Source organism: Chrysochloris asiatica, unplaced genomic scaffold (genome assembly GCF_000296735.1).
Source record: "Chrysochloris asiatica unplaced genomic scaffold, ChrAsi1.0 scaffold00030, whole genome shotgun sequence".
Taxonomy (NCBI): Eukaryota; Metazoa; Chordata; class Mammalia; order Afrosoricida; family Chrysochloridae; genus Chrysochloris; species Chrysochloris asiatica.
The window spans coordinates 385412-404645 of NW_006408548.1; the positions used below are offsets into that span (position 1 = coordinate 385412).

The following is a 19234-nucleotide window of genomic DNA, read 5'->3' on the forward strand; positions in this document are numbered from 1 at the left end:
GGAATGCTTGACAAGAGCATTTTCTATATCAGAACACAGTAATAATTCTTCTTCTTATGGGTCTGATATTGTGCAGAAAACTTGATATACATTATTTAATTTAATATCATAGTGGCACGAGTAGGTAAGCATTAAACTGTTAACAGAAAGGGTGCAAGTTTGACCATACTTGGTGGCTCCACAGGAGAGTTACCAATCTTCTTTTCTAGATTGACAAGCAAACCTTATGGAGTGGTTCTACTATTAACATGAGGTTACTATGAGTAGAATTCAGCTCAATAGTACTTAACAATAAAAGCCCATTAGATGATATTACTATTCCTAATGTATAGATTGAGTTTGATAAGCACTGGACTGTGAGCCACAAGGTCTGTAGTTCGACCTATTTGTCAGCCGCTCCACAAGAGAAACATGGTGCTTTCTGCTCACACGAAGACTTAAGAAGCCTCAGAAATCCTACAGGGTAACTATGAGTTGGAAATAACTCGATGGTACTGAACAACAACATTGTACAGACTGGAGTCCTGGTGTGGCGGGACAGGATAAACACTGGACTGCTAAATTACAAGGTAAGTGGTTCAAACCCCAAGCTATTTTATGAATCAGAACCAACTTGACAGTACTAACAACAACTATAAAGCTAAGGCTCAGAGGCGTTCAGGTCCACTTTTTCTACTAAAGCTATCTGTCTCTGTCTCTCTTTTCTTATTGTCTCCTTGGTCTTAAAGAAAAAACAAAATTAAAGCAGTACATAAAAATAATTCCTCAGCACTTATAACTAACTTGTAGCAACTGAGTACTGCTTGGGTTTTATTTAACATTTTACTATTTTTTTATGTTGCTTCTTAAGTACAAGGTGTGTCCTTCTAAATATTTCTCACTAGTAGAGACGAGAGCAAAAGCTCAATAAATGTTGGTGACTCAGTCCCAATTCCATCCTATCCAAGACACTTAATAACAAAGAAACTTTTCCTAATGGGTTTCTGCCAGTCATGGCAAGAAACACTGCACCATCTCTCCCTTTCCCCAGCCTTAAATGCAAGCAAACACATATATAACACATGCACAGAAACATGCATACATGTGTCTGTGTAGATGTGCTAGAAAGAATATTTCGGCTACGTTATAGCCTCACTACATTTTAAATGCTGCAAATGTATCAGGATTTCTGTATATTAAACTGGTTTTAGTTAGTCTCCTTAATCTCCGATGAAGTACATAATAAAAGACTTCAAACAACATGATATCATTTATCTTACAGATGTTCTATACTGGGATTTTATTATCTCAGAGTTACACATGTGATAGTGTATGATATAATATAATCTAGAGATAGAAAAATAAAACTAAGTCAATAATTTTAAAAACGTTAGTAGCTTGTTACAAAGCAACAAGAAAACAAAGAACCTTAACATAAAGTAGGCAGTATTAATACACATGTACTTAATTAAGCCTAAAACAGGAATTAATTTAAATTCAAGTAATAATATTTACTCAGCAAGTCAATGAATAGGAACAATGAGGTGGGATTTATGAGAATCTGAAATATATTATAGTCTCACATCAGCTTTACTTCTTAAGTTATTTTGTTTTGGTTGCATAAAATTCAGAAAACGGATTTAAAAATAAACACGGAAATAGTAATAGTGTCTTTCAATCAAGCTGATATTGGCAGGAGAAATTTTGATAAAAAGATTCTTCTTTTTATCAAAATGAGTTAAAACTTGGTATCAAGCTAACGCACTCGTACGTTTAATTGCAATTCAATTAAAATACCTGCAAGAATCACTGTGAGACTAATGATGGGTTTTCACAAGGTCTTCTAGTTTTTTGAAGGAAATAAAAAAACTCATCAAGACTTTAAATTGGATTCAAGGCTGTGTCTCTTGAAAATGACCATTTGACAATAAATTTCATATTTATATCATTCCTTACTCCTTCAACCAAGCCCTCACCAACTCAATCATCTAGAATTTTATGATGCGCTTCCCTGAGTATTATTAGTGTTCCACCACTTTGTTGCCTTTTTTGTCTTATAAATAAATATGGATATAGATTTCCTAAACTTACTACTTTAAATGTATCTAACCTTTTCATAACCATTTCTGCTGTTATCTGTACACTGTCTAGTTCCTTCTTTGTCGTCCTGGGAAAACTGATCCCTGACTTGAGATCTCTTCCTCTGTAAAGACAGACGTAAAGTAACTATTTAGAGAACAATGCTATTTCTTTTTTGTATCAGACTTTTAAGTATTCATACTAAAAAATTTAAACTGTGGACTGAAATAATCATTGTTTATGTATCCATAAAGGTCTTAGGTTTGTACCTGCATTGTCTTTGCAGATGCTAACAGAGTTACTGTTCTCATTACTTTGGTATAGTTGCTGAGTTCTAGTCTCTTGGGGTACAGACGATGTTTGAGTCATTCCTTCTTCCAAGGCTTGCTTCATCCAGCGCTATATTGGAAAAGAAACCAAAGAATAAACCATTGAAAATTATTTAGTACACCTATTTAAAATGCATTAACCAGGTCACTACACATCAACTGGTGAGAGATGTGCTCATTCAATTCTACTATCAAGTATTTTATGTCTTGTGTTTCAACATTACCCCATCAACTCCTACTGGGCAAAATTGAGAAAATTTGGATTGTACATGAGAGCCCATCAAAAAAAAACCAAAACCAACAGAAAGTGGTTATTGTTCAACATTTCATACTGATTAAGATGGGGAAGAATCAGGAAGAAACCTTAACATTTACTTAAAAGAAACTTTGATCACATAGGATGATGCAGTTAGTATATAAAACAAGTGCATAGAAGGAAGACAAAGATTTCTTTAAAGCTGTCTGCCCTGTGCTAGGGATACCTGAAGAGATAACAGAAAAGATTCAATGGAAAACTTTGGATGAGAATAAATAGCTTTTCACTGCAGACCAAAATTTTTCTAAAATCTCTACTCGCAAATGGAACCATTCTGTGGGTTTTTAACCCTCATCAAGTAGTTTAGTTAAAGTATGCATGAATAATGCACATCACGAGAAGAAGGGTTTTCTATAGATATAAAAAAAAAAGGGGAAAAGTAAAAAAGAAGTCATATATTTCTCTAGTGAATGTTGGAACCCAAACTGATGAGAAATAAATTTAAGTTAGACAGTAAGGCTGCAAAGATTATGATAATAAAATTATGCACCCTGTGGAAGACAGAAAATTTCTTACCTGTAATTGTGTTCTCTTAATATACACAGTTGTAGGTTCTCACCACTCTGTGGCTCTCCTGCCTGACATAAGACAGATCGAATTTTGATAAACATCAATATCTGAGTCAGACCCTGCCCCAAATAGGAAGAGCAAAGGTGAATTATTATAATTTTACACCTTTAGAGAACAAGTATTACAGGTAAGCAAATATTCTCTTCACCAAAGAGAACAATTCTATTAGACTTTCCCTTAGTAACTTAAGAAATAATTCAGGGGAGGACCAACTCGGAAATGGAGAGTAGGAATGGTTGCACAACTCCAAGAATGTAATTTATGTCACTAAGTTGCACATGTACAAACTGCTGAACTGGTGTGTAATATGCTGTGTATATTCTGACCAAGATAAATAAAATTTAGAGAAAAAAATACTACAGAAAAATTCCACCAGCCAAGAGCATTTTTTAATCATGCAAATGTCACTGTAATCTGTCAAATGAAAGCAGAAATAAAATTGTAAAACTGAGGCGGTAAGGGTAAAAGAGAGCTCTCAACAATCATTTGAATCACATCAACATTTTAGGATATGACCAAGTCTCTGAAAAGCCAAAAAAAGACCAAGAATACACGCTTTCACATGCTCAATATTGATGTGAGGATGAAATACTAGAATCATAGATCCTTACAACTTAGACATGACCTCAGAGGTCATCTTGTCCAAAGCACTCATTTTATAGATGGGGAAAAGTAAGCCCAAGACATCAAAATGAGTGAAAAATCCTTTGTTACAGATACCTTTAACACAAGTTTTTCTTTTCAGAGCAGATGACAGGACTCATTTGGGAACACTGCACTTTGCTCCAAGAGAAGTTAATTTCTTATATTTCCAGTGTTAAGTAGATGCACCCATAAAAGAATTTATATTCTGGATCTGATGACTACAAAAAGGGAACATAAAACCAGAAAAGAGGCATTCTAAAGAATGAGATGTGTCTATGGTTAGCTATTAATGTCAAACACAGCAAAAGAGGTTAAACCCATTCACCCTGACACTGCTACATGTTTTCACAATATTGCAAAGCTCATAAAAACAGAAAACATGAACATTTGATTTTATTTAGTAAGTTTCAATCACTCTGATGGATAACAAATTTACTTGACTTCTCCCCCAGTTCTCCCCCGTCCCTCCAATTCTTGCTTATAGTTGTTAATAGTAAAAAATATTACAACCCCCTATGTAACTAGAGTAAATTTACAAGAGAATTTTTAGGAGCCTCAGAATGTGAGAGGAAAAATTTCAAAGGATCTCTATTATGAGGAAACCAACTCAAACTAAACCCATTGCCATCCAGTCAATTCTGACTCAAAGTGACCCTATATGGGGTTACGAGCTTACAGATCTTTCTACAAGAGCAGAAAGCCTCATCTTTCTCCCAGGGAGAAGCTGGTGGTTTTGCACTGCCAACTTTCTGGTGAGCAGCCTAACACTTAACTCACAGCACCATCAAGGCATCTTACTATGAGGAAAGTGAGGATATAAGTGTTTTCAAGTCCCTAAGACCTAGACTGAAATCTGGCTGTGCCACTTTGTACTTGCCTAACTTTGGAACAGTTACTTTAGCTTTCTGAGCCTCAATTTCTGGACCTGTAAATCAAGACTGATAATCCTAACTTCCCAAAGTTGTCATGAAGGTTAAGTGAGACACTGTATGCAAAGAAAGCTTATAGCACAGTACTGGGCACACAGTAGATGCTCAATGAGGATTTGTTAACTGAATCTCAGTGACATGTACAGATATACACAGATGAACAACCTTCCAGTGTATACAATGGAAAACCAATGCAAAGTAGTGTTTCAGTATCAGGCAGATTGGTTCTCTAAGAAATCTAGGAAAACAAAAGCCCCACACTTACTACAAAGTGAATTTAGAGAAGATTTAGATTGAACAAGGTGGGATACTACTGAAAGGCTTGTTGACCAGTTATAAATGCTTCTACAATAAGAGCCAAATAAGACTCAACAAGATATAGCATAACAGTTTTAAAAGAAACGTTTAAATTTAATTTAGAACCTTCATAAGCTTTTCAAACAAGGGGGGTTGGGGGGACTGTCTCAAAAAGTTCGTGGAAAATTTCCATGATCTTCTCACTCATTTTTCCACGAACTTTTTGAAACCCCCTCAATACACCAAATATTCTGTCAAATACTGTAAAAATCAGCAGATATAATACCATGGAGTACTAACATACAGATGAAACTTTTGTCATACATGGTTTTAAACTTATGACATCCTTCAATCCGATACAAATCAATTGACCTATTAGGAAAAACACAACTGCTCTAGCTAATCCCATGGAGAATGGCTTTCTTATCTATGTACTGTATTACTTTTGAAGGATTTTCAGATCCCCACCCCCAATTTTGTTTAATAAAGAAAACACTATTAGGTCCCATGGCTAGATGAATTTTTTTCTAAACAATCTAAAAAATCTTCATTACCCAAGATTGCACTGGTTAAAATTCCTGGTCAAATTTTAGTTAAAAGATGCAGTATCATTGATTTTGCCCCTTAAAAACCAACACCGTTTTATAATATAGTATATTTATATGGCTATAGCAAATATTAAAACAGTGAAACTTAAATAACGCAGATGTAAACTCCAGTAATTTCTAAAGTAAAAACCCATTTAAACGCAACAGTCCCGCTATAATCCTCCAATATTCTTAAACCTCACGACAAGTAAATTAAAAAAGCTGTCTATGTAAAACAAAACTAAGGATGATCAGACACATTTAGAAACTATAACAGGTCTTGAGCTAAATGAAATTTCAATGTGCTGCCAGTGGAGATATCAAGATGAGTGCTATAGATACTAAGTCGTAAGCCATAGTCTGGTAACAAGAGCTCAAAAAAATTAATTTCTCCCATACCCATTTGGAAGTCATGGTTCTAAACACACTTTTGGAATTTACAAGTCTCTCTTAGTTGGAGAAAATGAGAACAGAAATATTGTACCACAGTATCAGAAATATCAAGAAAGCATTTCAACAGTTTGTCAACACTATCATCAGACCTCACTCAGCATTAATCTGTACTAAATAATTGTCTACCTACCTTCAAGGGCCAAAAGAGAGTCTATTCCCGAATTTAATAACATCCTGCAGTAGTTGTTAACACGCTTAGAAATTTAGTCCCATATCCAAAGACAAACCAAAAGCAAAACGTATATATTAAGCCACGTTTCAACTTGCTCCTCACTTTAAAGACTGTATCATCTATAATTTTTTAATACTATCCTCCCAAGATAGTTAAGACTTTAAGCTGTTACTTCTCAAGAGGAACTGGACAATGCTAAAAGTACCAGACAAGAGTAACTCTCAGTTTTATACACCATAAAAGAGTTAATACAGATTTTTATTGCTAAAGATGATTGATCCTAATGCTTCCTACAAAGCAGGCACAAAGTCTCTAAGGTCCATAATAGTCTTTCCTACTGACTTGGTGTAAGAAAGTATGGTCCTTAAGACTGAACCGTTCTTTGTTGCTTAGGTAATTTTCTTATAGAAAATAATTTTTGATACATTTTCTAGTATCATTAGCTTTTGTCCTAAATAACCGATCACTGTTTCTATTTCCATCAATCACCATATTATTGCATTAACTACCAACTATTTGTCCAAGAGTCTCACGGTCAAATTTCTCTTTTAGAGTTTCTTCTACTTGGGAATTACCCCAAACAAACCAGTAAGTGACTGAGATACTTAGGTAAGATGTGCAGTTAGGAAAACACTCTTCACTCTTCACTGTGTGCTGCTCATTCAGAAACAGTGCCCTTCCCTTTTGCACAGATCCCTGTTACCCTCCTCCCTCCATATCCCACACCACTCTGGCTCATCTTCCATCCCCCCTTCCCCACAGAAATAAGTTCTGTTCTCTGGGTAAAGACAAAAGCTTTAAGTTTGGAGGAGTCAGGGAAGACCTGCCTGGAGTTGGAGACTTCATCACATCAAATAATCTACATGCAGCATCCTCATGTACGTGATGCCAGTGGAGAAGGGCAATGGCAGACACTGAGGAAGGCAGCCTGAATCCAGATCTGAGGATAAGAGAAAAGGGTGTTCCAGGGAACAGACTCTACCTCATAGGAAGACCAAATGAAAGGTTGTCCTATATGTCTAGAAACATGGAAATGACATTATAGGTCTAAGGGACTGATCTATTCCTGAGAGACACCTTTTGAAAATATGCACAGCTTTTGGGAATTAAGAAAGAGCATTCCATAAACAACCACAAAACACTACTGCCACTAAATCCAAAAACAACATGTAACTAGAGAGAGAAAAGAGAGGCAGAGAGAGAGAGCCTTTTATAGGAGTTTCCATATTCGGGGGGGGGGAGAGAAATCAAACATGTCATTTGATCAAGGGAACATGAATTTTGACAATTACAATTAGATTTTCCCTTTAATTTCCTTCAAATAACAATACTGATTAAGTTAACTCAAAACATGACTCAATTGTTTTAAACTTATGCAACACTGCTCTAGACTACCTGGGGCCCAATCTCATACAATAATCACAAATGGACATTTTAACCAATACCACAAGAACACATACAAAAAACATCCCTCCCTACCCTGCCCTACCTAGTCATCAACTGCTGTGCGCACTTCACTCAGTAACCTCAAGGGCTCTCAGAAAAGACAACAGTGAATACTCACAAATTTGAGCACCAAGAACGCAGTACAGTCCACCTAGTCCCACTGACTCTTGAAGCATCAGTATTTCTAGCTGAGTAACTACCTCATTATAAACTCACAAGGGCAGACGATGGCTATCTAAAGATTGTGTTAAGCATCAGGAGTATAGATCCTGAGTGAGAAACCACATAAACACAGACATACCTTCTTACAGGAGCTGAATATCCCATCAGGCAGAAGGGGCCTTCGGCGCCTCTCAGGGATAAAGGGTGAACCAAAGCGAATGTAGTGTTTGGGAGTGGTGCAAATTAACGGGGAATGAATAAGACCGGGTAACATATTCAGAGTCGTTGCCAATACAGTTGGGTCCGTGGTGATACGTAAAGGGCACTCAACAGGGCATTCTTGCTTCTCTGCTTTGTCATTCAACCATTCTGTCACTAGATACTATGGTAAAAAAAAAAAAAAAAAGAGAGAGAGAGAGAGTTGGTTGATGCTGCAGAAGTAAATGCCAGAGGCAGCAATGCAGCTCACAAAGAGAAACTTCATCTAGAAACTAGGACAGAGAGAAACATAGTAGCTGCAGTATGAATTGGGCATTCAGAACACACGGATTTCTGTCAGCCTCTGCATGCCACTCAGAGAAGGATAGTTTTAACTTCCAGTGATTTACATTCTGCTTAATAATGCAGAGAACAACAACAAAAAAAAGGTAGGATGTCTCCAGACTTCTGCATCACACTATTTTATCTAGAATTTTTAATCTAGTAATACTGACTAGCCCCTGCTCCCTGGAATTACAAGATCTCAAATTTTCCTAAAACACATTTCTTATCAGATCAGTCTTATTAAGATGTGACTCACCTTTTTGGTTTTAGGGTACTTAGAGGCAGTACGGTTGAGATGGGATCCACTAACTGATACCACTGTTGGGTCGGACCCTATTAATTGCCTGTTTTCACCTAAACTGTCTATACTTCCAACTTCAGTAGGAGTTACTAAGCTGTTATTTCCTCCCTCTTCCAGGGCAGTTTGTGACAACTCTGCCTGCTGAGCATTGGCCTGCTTCTGACGTTTTAGTCTTTGGGCTGAACTGGTCCGGTAGCGAGAAATTCGACTTTTGGGTCGGGGCCTGGAAGGCTTTGCTGGCGGTGGTTTAGGGACTGGTTTTTCTGCAGCAACATCCTGTAACAAGAACAGGGTCAATAGCTCTGTTAGTCAATGTGCTATTCATTTTACTATTCACTATAACTGTTCTAAGTATCTACAGGTGAAAATGCTGGGGATTTGGGTAAGTTTAAATGTATTTCTTGGAGAAAAAAAGGCTTAGGCAGATGTCTGGATTAGTCATTCCCGTTTAACAGACATTCATAAATAGGTCACAGTGAGCTGAACATAACTATCTAATTTTAGGGTTCTTTACAGGGAAGAAAACTGGGGAAGGAGTTATTTCTCTAGCCCAGATACTGAGGTTTTATCTGAAGACGTGGGTTCATAACCAGAGGAAGGTTTGAGCTTATCTAGAGAACCCTATGAAAGGTTAGGCACGTAACTATGCTTACTACACACAAGGTCCAATAGAGAAACCAAATAATCTAAAAACTCAGCACCAACAGCTTATCTGGCATAAATTGTTGTGAAGTTCCATTCTAGTCTGAAAGTATCTAGTCATTCTAAACATCACATGTTGTCTGATGAAGATGGGTCTTAATTAATATGGCCTTACTTATTGTTCAATGGGACAAAGCTAAAAAATACCCATTTTAACAATTCCCAAAGACAAAAAACTGACGTTAGCAAAAGATAAAAACATCTAAAGTCTAAAGCATTTTTACATCTTACCCCTACTTGGGAAGACCTCCGGGTATTCACACCAATATTCTGTGGGGTGGTTGGGATTGTAACATTTGAAGCAGGGTTGCTAACTTCAGATTCAGGGGGTTCAGTTTTTGTCTCCTCCACCACAGGAGTTTCTGCCATGGTGGTTGTAATCTCTATGTCAGAGTTGCTTTGTTCCAAGGGCTGATCTCGACGTTTCTTTCTTTTCTCTAAGTTTTCAAAAGCATGCATGATGGCTTCGACTTTCCTATCTTCCCGGGTCTAGAAAGAAATAGCATTAATCGTGTTTGGTACGGTGGAAGGTCAGAGAAAAAGAGGAAGACTCCCAACGAGACAGAATGGCTAAGAGGCAGCATTGATGAACTCAAGCGTGGCAACAGTAGTGAGGTTAGCCCAGGATCAGTCAGTGTTTCATTCTACTGTGCCTAAGGTCACTATGAGTCGGTACCGACTTGATGGCACCTAACAACAGCAAACAACAAAGAACTCCTTAAGGAACTCTGGTGGCACGTTTCTGAGCTCAGCTGCTAACCACCAGGTTGATAGTTAAAACACAGCCAGCAGCTCTAATAGAGAAATAACAATATGCTTCCATAAAAATTACAGCCAATGAAAGTAACAATCTTTGATGGTTATCAGGGGTGGCAGGGCAGGGAGAGTAATTCACTGGCTAGAGTGTAGACACAAGCTAACTCGGATGATGGGGAAGGCAATATACGACAAAAGGGAGGCTGGCAGAAGAATGATGAAGACGAAGGAAGACACGGGGAAGAATGCAAGTGTTAAAAAGAACAGAAGTAAATACTTCTATACCTACAACCCTGCAACAACAGTGGATGCAGGTAGATGCATGGACAAAAACTCAGGCTCAATGGGTATGGCAGGGAGTGGAAGTGTACTCACAAATATTTAAGGGTTAGATACAAGCATCTTATACATGGGTATTTGTATATAGTGACCTTTGCTGCAAACACAGCTGTGCATGTGGTAAAGCACACATGATGTAAAATGATGAAAACTTCTTAGACATTACCAAACACCTTGAGGCAATGAGTTACTGGGACTGGGGGCTCAGGAACACAGTCTCAGGGGACACCATGGTCAACTGGCATTAACACAGTCCCAAAAGGCAATATTCCATATTCTACTTTAGTGGGTAGCAACTGGGATCTTAAAAGCTCATGAGGGGCCATATAAGATGCATCTCTTGGTTTTTTCATGTGTATAAGTAAGAATAGTGATGAAAATAAAAAATGCTTGGCATCAATTAGTCCAATGGTCTAATGGAACATGTGAACATCAGTCACATCTCTGAGACTAGAAAACTAGATGGTGCGTGGCTACCATTTTCAAGTGCTCAAAAAGGGATAACATTAAAAGGTCCCAGATAAAGTAGGAGAAAATATAGAACAAAATTCTAGATAGGTATAGAAGGAGGACAACAACACTAGTAAAATATGCTCACTATGGAATTGATCTACTATTCAAAATCAAAATGACAACATTTATGTTAAGGACAAAGTTCAGAAGGGTTGGAAAAGAGGGTGGTATAGAAGTAAGAACCACAGGTTCTTATTTCCTTATTACATGGAGGAGATTGCAACCATTAAGACAAAACAAAGTTTTTGATTTGTTGAATGTAAAATTGATTATCTACTCTGTAAAAAACTAACTGCCTTTACTAAATTTATACACACACTCACAAGACTGTTAAATGCCGGCAAGTCAGTTCTGACACATAGCTACCCAGCACAGGGTTTCTTAGGATCAGCTGACAGGTTTAAATGCGGACCTTGTGGCTAGCAGTCCAGTGCTTACCTTATAGCACTGTAACAGGACTCCACAAAAAGATTATAAGAAAACCATACAGAACTGTTCTACTCTGCACATAGGATAGGGGTTTCTAATAGTTAGAATCAACTCAATGGTGATCAACAAGCTCAACCTCAAAAAAAAAGAAAAAGAAAGGCTAATTTGGAAAGGATGCCTCCACAAGGAAGGGTGAGGACTTTTTTGTAAATATTACAATTTACAGAAATGCATTTAATAACCAGTAAGACAGCACATCTTAAAAAACATAAGGTAGACAGTAAAAATAAACTATTTCATTTTAAATTTCAGAGAATAAAAAGTTATGAAAGAAGGCAATTTTAAATGTGAACTTTTTAAACCAAGTTAGCTATTTAAAAAAAAAAAAAATCAAAATCAATTTTTCTCTGAATTATTAGTTAATAAATAGACAAGTGGATTTACCTTGAACCAATTACTTATTCTCCCTAACATATTTCTTCTCAAGGACAGAAAGAAACATAATTGGTTTTAGCATGAAGGAATTTTTAATTCATATAACTAAAAGGCCTTTTAAAATCTCAAAATACATAAACTTGGCATTTCTAACATCAGAGTAAAGTAACCTGAACAGAGATACTTGTTTAAACCAGTCTTTTTGAAAATCAGATTGTTAGTAGGGTTCTTAGAAAAATTCTCATAAGATCATCAATAGACAATAGTCACTAGACAACTATTCTGTATTATGCTGTTGTTGTTATGTGCCGTGGAGTCGGTTCCGACTCACAGTGACCCTGTACAGGGTTTCCGAGGCTGTAAATCTTTACGGGAGCAGAAAGCCTCATCTTTCTCCCGCAGAACAGCTGGTAGTTTCGAACTGCTGACCCTGAGCTACGCTACCAGAGCTCCTTATATATAGGGGATTTAAAAAATAAAATAAAATTTAAAAAATCATACAATATAGTGAAATCTACTTCCTAGAAAAAGTCCAATGTAACTTACAAGTGGGTAATACCTCATCAAGAAAATGAGACAACACAAACTCAGGAGACTAGAAGGAACTTGCATAAGTACCTGTTCCCATTGGGTCCATCCAGCCACATAGCGATGCCACAAGACATAGCTGCCACATTATAAGGCTATAACCCCTTTCTAAAGCTATCATTGACACAGAAACACACTACCCCATCTTTCTCATAATGAAGCAGCCTGGTGGGTTTGAACTACCAACATTTTGGTTGACAGTGAAGCGCTTAATTATTGAGTCACTAGGACAGAAATTAGTAGCACAAAGATGTTATAAGGAACTCACCCTCCTGCTATGAGCTGAATTCTCCTGGTCATCTACAACTTCTTCTTTCTCTTCTTCTGGTTTTTCTTCTGGATTGTCTATTTCCTTTAAGATAGAAATAATATTTAGCTGTACTTTTCAGCTCTGGAAAAAATTTCTGCATTTTACTGTTCCTGACACTGTAAAACATAATAAATGAATGAGCACCCACATTGATATAAAAAGATATTAAGTGTTACTATAGTATTTCTACATGAAACAACATATGGTATATCTGGGATCTCTTCATCTGGAGACCAGTGTTAATTACCTCATGATCACTGGATACATTCACTTTTTCTGGACCTTCTAGTGGCTGGTTATTATTCTCCTCTGGAGGCTCATTCTGCTGCTCCATCTCTAGCTCTTTCCGTCGTGCTTTCCTACGTCTGGTCTCTGCTCCAATAATGGGTAAGCTTGGAGGTGGTGGGAGTGGTGTGTCGCCAGCATTGGGATTCCTCTTCTGTATAGGGCAATTACGGTTTCCCTTGTGGCACGCACAGTCCACTTTATAATTACTGCTCCAAAGAAACAACCAAAAGTGCATTTTTCAGTGCCTTTAAAAATCAGTTCTATTAGCCATTCATTCTCTTGAAATGTTGCTATTGTCTCTGAATAAATTAAACCGTGAAATTGAGAGTTCAAGAAATACTATCAATATTCTGTTTCTTTATATATCCTAACTCAATAATTTCGAGTCTCTCAACTGTTTTTATGCTATTCAGTAGGCAGTAAATAAGTGATGGAGCACATATTCATTTTGGGTTCACTTTCTTCATGTTTATCTACAAACTCTCTTCTTATTATGAATGTCCTTTCTTTTTGTATATACCTGGGCCAAACATCACTGTACCACAGAATTTCTTTTTGCTTGAAATGAGCAAGGGAGGAAGCACCTGGTGTGGCGCTGTATGTTAATGCGCCAGACTACAAAGTCTTTTGAACTACAAGGTTGGTGGTTCAAACTCACCACTCACTCCTTGGAAACCCTATACAAAGTTGCTATGGGTTGGAACCAACTCGACGGCACTTAATCACAACAACAACTGTATAATTCAGCAGATAGAGTGAATCTTTAAATTCTCACTCTGTATATGACCCCTGATATGTAACAACTGATGCTACTGCTAATTTCTAGAAGTATCTCATATATATCTTTTCTGTTATATTTGATGTAGTGGCATAAGCCAAACACCGTTGTTAGGAGACTTTTGAGTAGTATGATAAAATGTGCCTGTATCCCTAAAACAATGTCTTTTCAGTTTCTAGGCAGTAAATGCATTACTCATGAAAACATTAAGTACACCGAGAAGAAAACAGCAAGGAGAAAAAGCAGACTTAATAGAACTGAATAGCTAATATGTAAGACAAAGCCAATCATACTAGAAAAGATTTTTGAGGTCTTACCAGTTACTATACTCATAATCAAATGCTATGGTGACCTCAGCATCCTTGGTGATGGCAGACACAGCATAGATACATAGGTGAATCATTCCATCTGCAATCATGTGCCGCACCTGTGGAAACAAAGCTTATGGTTGGTGATTTATCACAAAGACCAAAAATGGTATATGGAGTGGGGGGCAGGTAGACCCCTTTTTACACTAGTAATTCCTTCAACCTAGAGTTCTGATAGTTTGTTATGTGAATTCATGATTTCCTCAGACACTATTAAGATTATTTTGAGAAATACTTGTTGAAATAAATGGAGATACCCTGTTATATTACAAATTCAGAGATAAAAATCAACCTTCTAAATCTGAAAAATGGTTTCCAGCACCACCAGAGAATTAAAATTCCTTAGCTTTTAAGAAAAGCTCTGTAGACATTCTTGTTGCATTTGATGTGGTTATACATTATGTTAGTGAATAATAACTTCTATAAATTATCTATAATTTCTCTTACCAAAGATTACATAAAATATAAAAAAACCTGCTTTTTGTTTGGTCTAATGGCATCTCTTCCATCACATGCCAATTTCTTTAATAAAGTCTCATTGACTTAAACCAGTCTAACCCTCCTAGCAAACACTAGCTTTCTCATTATTCTCTTTTCAAAAGATAACCCATTCTTTTTACCTTATCCTGTAAGATAAAGGATCATTGTTTTACTTTTCATCTCTCATAATTTAAGATTATAATCATTAGTTCAACAGACCTTTATTTGGGTGAAGTTTTCAGATGCTTACTCAGTTAAGATGGGGAGAGCAAGCTGTAGAATAAGTACTGTACTGCAAATGACAAGAGTGACAGTTTGAGCCCACCAACTGCTCCATGGAAAAAAGATGCGGATTTCTGCTACCACAAAGATTTACAGGCTTGGAAACCTTATACAGGGTCACTCTGAGTGAAAACTGACTCAATGGCACTTAACACCATTCAGTAAGTTTTCCTTTGGTGGATCTATTAAAAGAGAAGCAGCCACAAAACTCTTACCTCTGCAGTATCATCTAACCCCAGCATTAAAAGTAACGTTAAAAATAAATAGAAAACAAATGATGGCAAGGGTGTGGAGACACTGGGACCCTTCCACACTGCTGGTGGGACTGTAAAATGGTACAATCAAAGCAGAAAATAGCATGGTGCTTCCTTAAAAAGTTACAAATCGCAATGCCGTTATGACCCAGAAATCCCAAGAGCCATAACACAGATAGATATAAGCACACCAGGTTCATCGCAGCACTATTTACAATAGCAAAAAGATGAAGGCAGCCTAAATGCCCATCAACGGAAAAATGGATAAACAAATTTTGGTATATACACACAAAGGAACACTTCACTCATAATCCACTGAAGAATAATGAATCTGTGAAATACATTCTCTTATGAATGGACATTATGCTGAACTAAATTATCAATCACAAAAGGGCAAATACGGTATTAGAGCAGTATTGTAAAAACTTAAGCAAAGTTGTTCATGCTAAAAGAAACATTCTTTGACGTTATCACAGGTGGGAGGGAAGGGAGAGTAATTCATTGGCTAAAGGGTTGTTGTTAAGTACTGTGGAGTCAGTTCTGACTCATAGTGACCCTGAATAGAGTTTCTGAAGCTGTAAATCTTTACGGGAGCCGAAAGCCTCATGTTTCTCCCACGGAACGGCTGGTAGTTTCGAACTGCCGACCTTGAGGTTAGCAGCCCGATTCGTAACCACTAGGCTACCAGAGCTCCCTGGCTAGAGGGTAGACACATGTTAATTAGGGTGATGGAGAAGGCAATACATAACAAGAGGGAAGAAGAATGATGAAGACAAAGTATATGATCTGTTGAATGTAAAATGGATGATCTGCTCTGTAACCTTCTATCAATTTATAATAAAACATTCAAAAACAAAAAACTTACCTCTGCATTTGGTGTACACGATCTTCTGATAAATCGAGCATCATTACCAAAAGTTCGGGCATCCACACACATCTCTACACCATTGAATTTTGAGTAGAAGAGCACAAAGGGGTATGGTCTAGGGATATAATGAAAATTCCTTTAATTTCTCAACACAAATATAAAGGACACCCTATGATTCCAAATATGAAGCCTATGCTGACCCAAGAAACAGCAGTTCTTTGCAATGGCTAAACTTGGAAAACATCACATTTTGCCTGCTTTTGATTATAAAACAAAGACACAGGAAAGAAAGCTTGCCTCAGAAGGGAGTCTTTAACCACTTTATACATTAAACAACTTGCAGATTTATTTCACTTCCCTACAAATAGCAAATAGGCATGAGCTTATTTGACTTGAAATCTTTTTTCCCCAAGAATATCCTTTTAACCAGGATTTTTTAGCCCTACTGGTCAGGCATATTCACTTTACCCCACACTGTTCAATGAATGATGTTCTTACTTTTTGAAGAAATGCCCATTGACCTCAAATTGCTGTCGTAACATGACTTTCCCTCGATACTCTATTATAAGAGTATCCAAAGCCAAATCTCTTGCAGCCCTCAGGATCTTTCGGTGCTTCTGAACACGAGTGACTCTTCCCAGCTGTAGCTGAACAAAACCAGATTACTAACATTAGAAAATAGCAACAGCAGCTAGGGAGACACTTCAAATTATTTCCCAATTGGGTAATAGGCATCCAAAAATTTCAGATTTCCTCTGTCTATGCAATTTAGAGCTCAATGATCAGAAATTCTGAATTTGGTAACCTAACATTCCAAAGACAAAGAAAAAGAGAAATAGGTGACTGAGATTGTACTGGCTCCACATCCCTATTAACACCCTCTTATGAAGATTATAAATATTCAAGAATAATAAGGGGAGAAGGACAGTGGTAATTCAGTAGTAGAATCCTCAGCTTCTATGTGAGAGACCAGGGTTTAATTCCTGGCCAATGCACTTTAAGTACAGCCAGTCAGTGAAGGCTGGCGTTATATGATGCTAAAGAGACTTCAGCCACACTTCCAGTTTAAGAAAAACAGTGAAGAAAGGCCTGGTGATTTACTTCTTAAAGTCAGTCAATGAAAACCCTATGGATCACAATGGTCCAATTCTGTTGTGTATGGGGTTACTATAAGTCACAAGGCTGACTCTGTGGCACCAACAACAAAGAATAATAAAGAACAAACATAGAAAGCTATTTGTTATTGTTGTTAAGTGCCAATGAGTTGGTTCTAACTCTTGGTGACATTGTAAAGGATTTCCGAGGAGTGGCTGGTTGAGTTTGAATTGCTGACCTTTCGGTTCAAACTGACATTTCGGGGTCCACTGTTTATCTTACAGTTCCCACACCAAGACTCCTAGATACCTATTGTTACTAAGTGCTGTCCAGTCGGTTCCAACCCATCTCGAGGAGCTTGAACCACCAACTTTGTGGTTTTCAAACTTACTTTGCAGTCCAGTGCATTAACAACCCACAGCACAATACCAGATAACCTATTGTTGTTCTTAAGTGCTGTCCAGTCAGTTTCAACTCATAGCTACCCTGTATAGGGTTTCTGAGAAACAATTAATGAGCTTGATCCACCAACCTTCTGTTTCAAACCGACCTTGCAGTCCACTGCATTAAACCATAGCTACATCAAGACTACAGATACCTATGAGTCTTAGAAGACTCCTATTTAGGCTGTATGAAAATGTCCAACTGTAATTTATGAATTTTAAATATAGTTTAAAAATATATATTGTTGTTGTTGTTAAGTGCCATCGAGTCGGTTCCAACCCATAGCAACTCTGTGTAGGGTTTCTGAGGAGCAGCTGGTGAGCTTGAATTGCCAACCTTGCAGTTCAAACAGCTTTGCAGTCTGGCTCATTAACCCACAGTGCCACAGCAGGACTCCAAAATATGTATATATCCAGTTAATTTCTAGTTATATACAAACTAAGTTATATATATATATATATATATATATATAGTTATATATACAAACTAAGTTAATCAATAACTGGCTCATTTGTTGTTCGAAGTATTTATACATTTGAAAGAAACAGTAATTCCAATCCAAGCCCCATTCCTGGTTCTTAAAATCTTCACCACTTAAAAGTGTCTTTAACTCTTTAATCCTTACCTGCATTTGGGAACCAATAACTGTATTATTACAGGCCAGTTCAGTCTTATTAATAGTGTCTAAAACAGCAGGTTTGCCCACAAATTCTTTGCTAGAATGTAGATGTTGCTCAAGGGCGTTCTGTACATCTGCACTGTACTGATTATTGAAAGCTTCTTCATATTGATCAGTCCATAGTCTTATACGATTTTCCCATCCCTCAGTTGTGTTCTCATCTAAATTCTGTGCTTCAGAAGGAGAATTCTGCAGAGAACAAAGTTCAGGTATGTTAGTAGAGTCCACACACAAAAATGGGGAGAACAAACTCAGGTGGAATTTCCAGAGAAAATCTGTTTTTACTTGGCAGCTGGTGTGGCATAATAGTGTAGTGGACTAGGACAGGGGATCTGGCTTCTATCATGGTTTTGTTAACTGGGAGCCTTGTTAGACCTTGGGACAGTGATTTAAAAGCTCAGGTTCACCACTGAGAAATTAATCTGGATTATAGTTCCATCCTACCACTGATATTTTATGAACACTTTTGAGCAATAAAAAAATCATATTGTTCTTATCAGAAAACTGACATTAAAGTCATAACAAAATTTCAGAAAAAAGCACAGTAGACTCCAAAATATCCTACTGCTTAATTTTCAATATTTAATGAACATCTATTAGTGTGCCAGGACAACATAGCAGTATTTTGATATTCTCCAGAAGACTGATTTTCTTTTTTACTGTTACACATTATCTTCACTATATAATTAATATTTTCATAAATAAATAATAATAAAAAAATCAAACACAGAAAAAAGTTAACATTTTGGGGTATAATCTTTCCATCACAGTTTTTAGCATTTAAACAGCCAGATTCTAAATACTCTATAGAAGTGAAG

General features: G+C 37.0%; 1 protein-coding gene across 2 annotated transcripts in view; it reads right to left on the minus strand.

Moving 5' to 3' along the window:
* Positions 1–19234, minus strand: part of SETD5 (SET domain containing 5) — a 121776-nt gene that overhangs the window by 20349 nt on the left and 82193 nt on the right. For both annotated transcript variants that reach the window (XM_006851561.1, XM_006851562.1), the window contains 10 exons: positions 18363–18605; positions 16697–16845; positions 16196–16313; positions 14264–14373; positions 13128–13374; positions 12839–12922; positions 9742–9999; positions 8764–9084; positions 8104–8346; positions 2328–2457 (listed from right to left, as the gene is read on the minus strand). In XM_006851561.1, the coding sequence (XP_006851624.1) occupies positions 2328–2457; positions 8104–8346; positions 8764–9084; positions 9742–9999; positions 12839–12922; positions 13128–13374; positions 14264–14373; positions 16196–16313; positions 16697–16845; positions 18363–18605 (1903 nt within the window). The remainder of the gene's footprint in view (positions 1–2327; positions 2458–8103; positions 8347–8763; positions 9085–9741; positions 10000–12838; positions 12923–13127; positions 13375–14263; positions 14374–16195; positions 16314–16696; positions 16846–18362; positions 18606–19234) is intronic.